The 10,137-nt window shown below is 54.0% G+C and overlaps 1 protein-coding gene across 1 annotated transcript; it reads right to left on the reverse strand.

Annotated features, from left to right (window-relative positions):
* Positions 1-7,531: 7,531 nt before the first annotated feature.
* Positions 7,532-8,791, reverse strand: CHC_T00000971001 (hypothetical protein). Its single transcript, XM_005718202.1, has one exon. The coding sequence runs from the start codon at positions 8,789-8,791 to the stop codon at positions 7,532-7,534; it is 1,260 nt and encodes a 419-aa protein (XP_005718259.1).
* Positions 8,792-10,137: the final 1,346 nt, after the last annotated feature.

Raw genomic sequence — 10,137 nt, forward strand, 5'->3', positions numbered from 1 at the left:
GAGGCATTCTACACGATGTGGTGTACGCATGTCAATGACATTTGGACCGGGACCGTTCGAGATCGATTAACGGTCTGGTGCCCCAGAAGGGGGAACCACTATCGAGGAACTAGTATATTTTCTCGATGAGGGGTCGATACAGACATCGAGAAAGCTTGAGGATTATGAAGGAGAACGGCCTGCTTGGAGGTGATAGAGGATGTGCAACTGCAGTAGCAGAGGTGCATGAAAAAAAGGAAAAGAGAAGGAAGACGGTAACGAGGAAAAGAGAAGGAAAGAGGGATTGAGGGGAGAAGCGACTGCATTGACGGTACGCAGAAAAAGAGGAGGAAAAGGAAAATGAGGAGAAGGATGACGTACGTGTTGGAAAAAGAGGGGAAAAATGTAACAAGAGGAGGAAGTTGATAGGAGAAGGAAATGCAATTTATTTTCGGTGGAACGAAGGGAAGTGTCGACGATGAGACGACACTCTCTGAGGACAATGATCCGAACATGGATCGGCAGGGCGCTACCATCGGCAATGGGTCAATGGGACGATTGACCCAAGGATTTTTTTCTTTGGAAGTGAGGCGACAAGTTGTGCCAGTAAGCGCAGGTCAACAAGGGACGCTCCTCGAGGAGCCCCCTCGTTTATTCCATGAGCACGGAGCAACGTGCCATAGACGCTGGAGGCGCCGTCGTTCTTTTTGATGACATCTGCAGAGGACGGGGAGGTCGAACCTCCCCTGGTCGATTGGACTGCGTCGACGATTGGTGACAAGGGGGCGGCAACTGGAACAGCCGCAGGAGAAGGGGGACGAGCTGGGATGTGCACAGGGGGAGACGGTGCAGGAGGAGCCGAGGGGGTAAGGGACGAAGAATTTCCCTTCCTTTCTGAGGCTGCGCGCACGGACAGACTGTCAGTCCGGCTAGCTGACGAGGAGACCTCTCTCGTCTCTGATAGAGGTTGACACCTGGCCACTGGAGGTGAATGGGACTGCAAAGGGGATTTGACCTCCTCACACTAGTCGCCCTTATCGAAGCATTCACGGGAAGAGTGGGGTCGGCCGGATCGACAGGAAGTGAAGTCGGTGAGACCGGTAACACAGGGCGAGAACGCAAAGGCTCCCGGGGACAGAGGTCGCGTTCGCGGGGATCTGCAAGGAAGACGGGCAATTCAACCGGAACGGGCGTCTGACTCCCATACTGCCGACTCAGACGCGCCTCGTCGCTAGAACATTGCGATCCCGCCCACGGGTTAAACCAAGCGTAGTCCCCCGCACCACGATGAGCACGACCAGGGGAGAAGGAGGGGCGTTGCCGGACGAAGGAACGAGAGGAATTCTGACGCGGTATCAAGTCCCAATCGACCTCCTCTATTTTATCGAGGAGAGAATGCAGTTCGGTGTCTGCATCAGCACCGCCCAGGGGAACCGAATAATCGAGGCGTCGCATGAGGCTGATGAGCTGGGGAGGCAAGTACCACAACCTCCAGCAGTCGTAGGTCTCCCACAGGAGGGTCAAGGCCACTTTGGTACACCACTCTGTGAGGAAGACTACCCAAAGGCCATGTCGAAGATCATGTAAATACCTTCCGTAATACGTGTACACCGGGGCGAGCTCGGCCTAGAAGCCTCGGCAGACCTCAAATTGGCTCCACCACGACGGAATGCGTTGATAACGATTCGCGTAATGGGACCTCGAGATTTCGCGCGCGTCCAACATCTGGTAGGCCACAAAATAACCCGTGTCAGACCGAATACGGCGTTCGAAGCGCACTGTGTGCTGAAAGAAGGGGATGTTACCCCGCTTGATAAGTCGGAAATTAGGCGGAATTATGGCGTTGGTCCACATCATAGCGTCGCCCGAGACGGTCCGTTGGTTGAACCAAAGGCGGTTAGCTTCACGAGGAGGGTTATCGGAGGTCCAGGCCAGCATGTTATCGAGGTAAGACCGCTCGCCCTCGGTGCGAGACTGCCACGTGTCACAACCGAATTCCTCAGGGATGAGATCCTGCGTCAATGGCAGCTCAAGCCTGTCGCACACAGCGGTCATGAAGCGGGTCGATAACACCGCACGACCACGAGGAGGTGTGTGACACAGGATGGAGGGAGGAATGGCGATGCGAGCCAACCAATCGTAAGACCGAATAGCTTGAAGGGGGATTTGTCCTGGAAGCATACCGGCGCCGTCGGCGAACGAGTAAGCAGTGTCATCGAAGGCGCATACACCGGTCACAGAGAACCATTTAGCGGAAGCAAAAAGCTCAGGATTAAGGCGCATGGCCTTATCGTGGAGCTCCGACGCAGCAGGGTATCGACGCGAGGACGGAGCGTTAGGATCGGAATCGATGTGGCCAACAGGGCTAGCATGTTGGGAATCAGGGGGTAATCGAGGGATGGAAGGAAGACTTAGGGGGTCGTGGGAGGTGGAAGAAAAGCCCACGCCGTAGCGCTTGCGTTTGGTGCCACCGCTCGAGTGGCTCGGGGATGAAGGAAACATGGGGCTCGTCTTGCTCTTGCACTTTCACCGATTGCCGGATACGGCGGTGTAGGGTTATGAGAGAAACGGCGAGGAGATTATACGATGGCGGAGCGGCGTACAAGAGCGCTCAGAAGGGGGATATGTAGTACAAAACGCACCTGAAAAGGGGGGCGAAAAGAAAGGAAAATATTTGGGTATGAAAAGTAGTCCGGGTTGGGGGACACACGTGTGAATAATTGCACAGTTTCAATTTTTAATTATTTAATTTTATTTAGTTAATTAGTTGGCATTAATTTTGCTGACATTAGATTAGATCTAGGATCTAGCGCCGAGAGCTACTGTAGTGACTCCGGCGGGGCGATATATACCTTAGCCCTCTGACCACCAAGTCAGTAAAGGTAACCCGAGTTGCCGGAGTTAGATCTCGCCTTCGTCGAAGACCGCTTCCGTTCACGCGACGCGCTTCACTTCTACGCTGCTAACGACATCCTCTATTGCTGTGGGTCCCATTCGTTTTCCTTATCCTTTTACCTTTTCTATTTCTACATCCATTTTCCCTTAATTGTGTTGGTTCCATTGGAGTCGGTTGCGACCGATCCGGTGTAGGTGTGTTCGCCATCGGGTAACACGTTGTGTAACGCTGCTACTGTTTCAAGTTCCATCGGAAGGCTGTTGTAACGACGCCTCCGTCGAAGGTGTTACTGTATAAGACAGAGTTGGAACCGCCTAGCGCGATCACGATCGCGCTGGTGAGGGTGTTTTTTGCCATCGGGTAACACGTCGGTAGTAGCGTTGCTACACGGTCACGATCCCGTCGGGTAGTGCTGAACAAGCCCCCGTCGAAGACCTTGAATTATACGCAAGGTGCTGAAGACGCTCGTCGAGCATTGGCCTTACAACCCAGCGAACCGCGGTTACATTCTCGTACAAAAGCCCAACCCGCACTCGCCGACCACTCAAGTCTTCACAAGTCTCTACCACCATTATCCTCCCGGGCCGGGTATCTTTCCTTAACCCTCCCGTCGGAGTCGAGCTACCGTCGGCCGCAAGCCCACACAAGGGGAAAGGGAGTCTCTAACGCTCCGTAGCGCGTGCCGTCGGCAGTGGTTGTTGCTGTTGCTGTTTTTCTTCTTTTTGTTTGACCGTCGGACTGTGTTCGCGGCCTGCCAGGCACATTGCACTACAGGCTTTCCTCTCAGCAATGAGTATATCGGTGATGCAGTCGAGATTCTCGTCGCGTCGTTTCCTGCAGATCACCGAGCAAAACCACCCTTCGTAAACAACAGACCTAGAAAAAAAATCTTCCGCAATTTTTGTGCTCTCCATAGCGATCGCATCCGCCTCAGATGCTGTTCGAAGGAGGAGGAGTTGCGCTGGAGGGCAGGCAGCGCAGATGTCCTCACATCCCATTTAATTGAGGTGCACAAGCTCATCGCAGACAACAGGATGGATTAATATCATATTGCCAATCTTGACGAGACTGGCATATCCCCAACCGTGATAGTTTGAAATCCAGCCACAAGAAGGCATACGTAACAAAATCTTCTAAACTAGGGTGCTCTCTTCAGCGTTCTCCTGAGTTCCAAAACATTGAAAGGTTAACAATTATGCCTGTAGTAGTTTTTGCGAGTGGTTGCGTTGGAAGGCCTTTGTTTGTCGTAAAAGGCAAGTCGCTTAATTATCGTGTGACAAAGTCTGCAGCAGGAGAGCGAGTGGAGACAATTGCAGATTGTCTCCCAACCGGTAGCGTTATCACTTGTCGTGAAGACATTGCAGGCGTGGACTCTCAAAATTTTTATGAATAGGCGCGTGTGTTTGTGGATGACAACAAAATAAGATTGAGCAGTGGCAAGACACTTTTATTGCTTGACGGTTACAGGATCCACATGAGGTACAGGACAATGCAGTTTTTTCACGATGCTGGAGTCATCGTGTACGCTTTTCCGGCGCACACTAGCGGTATTACACAACTGTTGGATGTTTCTGTGTTCGCCGTATTTAAAAACAAGCTTCGAGATCTTGTTGAGAGCCTATCAAGTCACACGAAGGACAATGTCTACGACCGGTTTGATTTTCTGATGCTTGTAAAACAGGCATACAGCATGACTTTTACGAGAAGCACCATTGCCTCTGGTTTCGCGAAGGCAGGTATATACCCTGCCAACCTCTCGCACGTCTTCAGTGTGCCGCGGCCAAGGTCTTTTTCCCACTTAAATGAATTGATCTCTTCAGTTGATATTGAGAAAATATTGGAAGATAAGCGGGAGAAGCGGAGGAAGAATATCGGTTTGCAGCCTGTGGTGTTAAAGAACGGGTTCCTGGATACTACATTTGGCTTATGTCTCACGTCTGAAGACGCTTTAAAAAAAGCCAAGGCAAAGGATGCGGTGGACAAAGCCAGAAAGGCAGAACTAGCAAGAAAGGAGGCCGACAAAGCAGAGCGCGAAGCCATCGCTTGTGAAAGATTAAGGCGAGAGCGACTACGTTTGGAACGCAAAGCAATGAATTTCCGGGTTCTTGTTTATGGAGTGGAAGGCATGCTGCCACGGCCGATGTTGGAGCGCCGCATGGTGGCGAAACGTCGGACAACAGAAAGAAACAATCGCCGTTGTGTGGAGGCTGTGAATCAGTTGATAGGTTAACTGTTGCCGCAGTGGGGATCGAAATTCAAAATAAAAATTTGCATGTTTTTTGCAGTAGCCAATAAATTGGCTGTTCAGATTAGGGGGGCCTCAGAACTGGCAACTTGTTGTTCATTCACATTCGCTTCTTTTCGCATTGAGACCATTGTTTCTCCATACCGGTTTTGAGGCTTGACAATATGTCGCCACGCTTCAAGAAAATTCAAATCTTGTTCAAAACGGACGTCTAAAAGATATTATGTTTTTAAAATCTTTGATTTGTTCAACTTGTGGGGCTACCCCCTTGTACAGAGTTTGCCGTGACACGGCAGCCTGGGTCTCTTGTTGTGAATAACAAGGACCTGACTATCGGTGTTGACCATGTCGTGGGAAGGAGATGCTCTGTCGGGTATGCAGAAGCAAAGCGTGAGTCGATCCGTGATGGGTGTCTCATTGTGAGAGAAGCACTACTTACAGAAGGCACGAGGCACGAGGGTTGTGGAAAGTGGCACGGCGATGTCGAACCAGACTGAAGACCCCAAGGACTTGATTCGTAAGGCGGAGAATCTGATTGGCAGAGGACATGAAAATTTCGGGAGGGCCATTTTTCTGCTCAAGATAGCGAAATTGGAGAGGAATGACATTGGCGCCCTGTGCAGATGTGTGAGAATTCTGTCTGATTCGGGGTTGACAATGATGTATGCGAGGAGGACATCGAACTCAAGACAAGCGGCGCAAATGATCAAAGCGTTCTTTCATACCAAGTTGCATACAAGCTTGACATCTACGTCAACAAGCGGTGACGATGGGTTTGAGCAGCTGTTTGATTTGTTTGCGAAGCTAGCGTTGGAGCAGAGTTTTGATGGAATGATCGTGGATTTGTTCGTACAAGCGCTCGATGATGCGATTGACTTGGACGCGGCCAGAAGCGTTCGAAAATATCATGCATGGATACGAAAAGCGATTGTGTGTTCCCAGAAATGGATTCAGTTGGACAATCTTGCCAAGTTTTCGGACTTGGGCGTTAGAAATGGCGGGGATGTGAAGTCGGGGGAAGCGAAAGGCGATGGTGTTGGAAAGGAGGCCTTTTTCTCTGAAGGAGAGGTGACCGAGTGTGACATTATGACGTATAATCTTGTTGGCAAGGCTTTGCTGGAACGCATGATGAGCGAATACGCGACGTTGTTTTCAAGAGAAAGAATTTGGATTGTGCTGGGTACTGCCGGACAGGGGGCTCCTCGGTTTACTAGTGCGTGGGAGAGACAAAATGCAGGAAGTCAGGGTGCGAATTCAAGCGCAAAAGCCATGATTCGCCTTGGACTTCTTTTCGCGCGAGGGGCACGAGGGGTGGGTCGTGATGCTCGACAAGCGAAACTTCTATACGAAACTGCGGTCGAAGAGCACGAAAGCTGTACGGCGATGGTGAACCTCGCCATTTTGCTGAAACAAGGTGCCGAAGGAGTAGAGCGTAACGCGGTGCGATCTTTGGAGCTGTATGAGCACGCTATCGAGAAGGGTGACGACGTCAGTGCGATGGTGTTGCTCGGTGTTTTGCTCGAAGAAGGTGCCGAAGGAGTAGAGCGTGATGCGGTGCGATCTATGGAGCTGTACGAGCGCGCTATCGAGAAGGGTGAGGACGTCAATGCCATGGTGAACCTCGGTGTTTTGCTCGAAGAAGGTGCCGAAGGAGTAGAGCGTGACGCGGTGCGCGCTGTGGCATTGTATGATCGCGCAATGGCGAAAGGAAATTCCGGTAACGCGACTTGTAATCTTGCGATGACGTTGAGGGACGGAGCGGAAGGGGTGGAGCGCAATTCGGTGCGTGCGGTGGAGCTGTTTGAGATGGACACCAAGGAACGGAAGCAGAGCAAGTCAATGGTGTGTCTTGGAAACATGATGCGGGACGGGGGCGGACGGGGTGGCCCGCGATACGGATCGGGCGATACAGTTGTACGAGATGGCGGTCGAGGAAGACAAAAACGCGGAGGCGGTAGCCCAACTTGCGGCGTTGCAGCGGGACAGATCAGACGGCAGTACGCGGGACGAGGGTGAGTGAGAAGTTCTCACTCACCCTCGCCGCCTTCTCACCGAAGAAGGCGGGGGCGGGATGGGAGGCGAGGGCAGTGGCGGGGGAGGTACAGTACCACATGGATAGGCGGCGTAATGTAACACATTTTTGGTGTAATTGTTTTGGGTGTAATTATTATAATTATATTGGACAACAGTAACACGTGTACAGTAGTGCATTCGTCATCGCCGCGATGGCTTCCTCCTTCGGCCGGGGAGGAAGACAGAGAAAGATGAGGACGGCGCGGGACTGCAGAGTTGCGGGCGAGTCTCCGGCACCTGTGGCCACCGTCGACTCGGTGTTAATCGAAAACACTCATCTGTACTCTAACGGTACTCCGTTTCCATTAAAAGAAAAGTAGGCGACCTTCCTCACCCCCTTACCAGAATCCATCGGTCGCCCAGTTTAGCCCATCCCTCAGTCGGCCTCCGACAGCTCCGTCTGCATGGCTCCGTGGCTCACCGCCTGCCGCATCGCTTTCGCCGTCTCGCCGCCGACTCGGTGCGCGCGTCACGTGCTGCCATCCGCATGCCGGGCCGCGGCCGCTGCGGCGCGTGGCGCTGCGCGGCTGCGCGACGCAGCAAAACATCACCACCACGCACGCGGTGCCGCGCCGCGCCGCCCACGCGCAGGGCCTGGACGTGGCGCGGCTCAACACCCTCGTGCGGCTCACGGATCTGCTGCTCAGCGAGAGCAAGCGGTACAACCTCACGGCGATCCGCACGCGCGACGCCGTGCTGCTTAAGCACGTCATGGACGGGCTTTGCCTGCTGCCGGCGCTGGACGCGGAGGCCGCGGCCGCGGCCGCGGCTACCGGGCTACGCGTCGTCGATGTCGGCACGGGCGCGGGGTTCCCGGGCCTCGTCCTGGCCATCGCGAGGCCGCAGTGGGACGTCACGCTGCTCGAGGCCGCGCGCAAGAAGACGCGCTTCCACGACATCGTGGGACGCGAGCTGGCCCTGGGCAACGTCACGTCCGTGTGGCGGAGGGCAGAAGAGGTCGGGCAGAGTAAGATGCATCGGGGGCGGTATGACGCGGTCGTGGCACGGTCGTTGGCGGAAATGCGTGGTTGCTGCGAACTGTGCGTGCTGCTGGCAAAGGTGGGGGGCGTGTTATTCGCGCAGAAGAGCGTGGGCGCGGGCGCTGAGGAGATCGCCGCCGCGAAGGAGGCCGTCAGAAGGCTGGGCGGGAAGCTAGAAAGTGTGCGCGAGGCGTGGCCGTAGAAGTGGATGCAGGGGCAGGGGGAAGAGGCGGAAGAGGTTGACGGAAGGAAGAAGTGTATTGTGGCCGTAAGAAAGGTGAAGGCAACGCCACGGGCGTTTCCGAGGTTGCCGGGGGTGCCGAAGAAGACGCCTTTGTAAGACCGCGAATAGGGTTTGCGAGGAGAGAAAGTCGTCGGGAGAACGGAGAGAGGAAAGATGTCGGTTGAGAGCTGTGGCAGGGAATAGGAGCGCGTGTTGGGTGAAAAGCACATCGAGCATTGCAAGGGGCGCACATGGATGTCTTGCGAGAAGAAGAGCGCAAGCGCATTGCAAAAGGCACAGTTCGCTATGGCAATGTGACATACGAAGTAAGAAGTTGCAGAGCGGCCCCGATCGAGACTTGTGACGCCATTAGGAATTGGTTTATCTCGAGACATTGTTTCGCTGCCGTTCCCCTCCTCCTTTCCGTTCCCCTCCTCCTTCGTGCCCCTCCTTCGTGCCAAGCAGCGGCCTGCTTGGCACGAAGGAGGGGCACTGTATCGATACTGTACAATATCATGTGTCCCCCCCTGACACCGAAAGATTTTGACCTTGTCCCCCTCCCAATCTCAGAATGACCCTAAAAAGAACTGGGAGTACTGTAGATCTCATCGCATGTCATGTCTCGTCATGCCCATCTGGGTGGTGCGTGAAAATATAAAATGTCAACAATGAAGCCGAAGAAGCACGTTGTAGATACGGTACACTGTAGTGGGCGCCTGCCCACGACTTTATTTACAACTTGCTTAGGCGCAACTATGCCTTTCTGCACTCATGGGGGTAAAGGATTGCAGCGAGTTTTCAAACTCGTATCGAATCTCGATCCAATGTTCCGCTGCTTCATGAGGACACACCCCCTCATCTTGGACTGCCAAAATGCATCTCAAGCCTTTCCCATTCACCCGAAACACACTGCACACTGTGGACCGTATTGACTTCTTCAGTTCGCCCAATCGCAACTTTGGTTCTCATGCCTCAGGTTGGCGCCATTCTACCAAACGCTCCCCTCGCTGCCTGCTTCGCTGCAAGCACCGCCCGGACACTCGCCAATTCTGCTCTGGCCGCCACCGTTGACGCCGCCGCTACAGGCGCCGCCGCTACAGACGCCGCCTCCAATGACATCCAACAGCACGCTCCTACTGCGTTTGTGCACCCTCTCGCGGCCACGCACCGCCCTCCTCTCGCACTCCTCTTGACGACCTGGCCCCGCCTCAAGAGTCGCCACCCGTCCTCACTCCGCCCCAGGAGGTAAACCCAGTCAGCCCCCCAGACGAGATGGCACCCGCACCGTTACCTCCCTCTACTGTATGTGCGGATGGCCACAATCCCTCTTTTTCGCCCAAGGCTGCAGACACACTCCACAAATGAGCCCCTAACATAAACTCTTATCCCTCCGCGCCTCCCTCCCATCACCTCCCCCTCTCGGTGCTACGTCCATGTGGTACAAGTTAGGGGTAGACTAGCTGTGTCTGTGAGCATACGGACTCTCATGAATAGCATCACTCATAGTACCCGAAATCGGTACGAGCTGCTGAACTGTTTGTGCTAAGCAGTCATGTTAAACGCGACCTCCCGGCGTCCTTCACTGGGCGTACCTCATTTCCGTCGAGCACCTGAATTACCTCCATCGCCAGCCGGAATCTGCGCCATCGGCACTTCTTCAACAGCACTCATGCTGACAAAGGCCAGGTCACCACCCATTCTGTCACCAGCTCCCCCTCTGCTCCGAACAGGTACACACGAT

Source organism: Chondrus crispus, genomic scaffold, assembly GCF_000350225.1.
Source record: "Chondrus crispus Stackhouse genomic scaffold, scaffold_381, whole genome shotgun sequence".
NCBI lineage: Eukaryota > Rhodophyta > Florideophyceae > Gigartinales > Gigartinaceae > Chondrus > Chondrus crispus.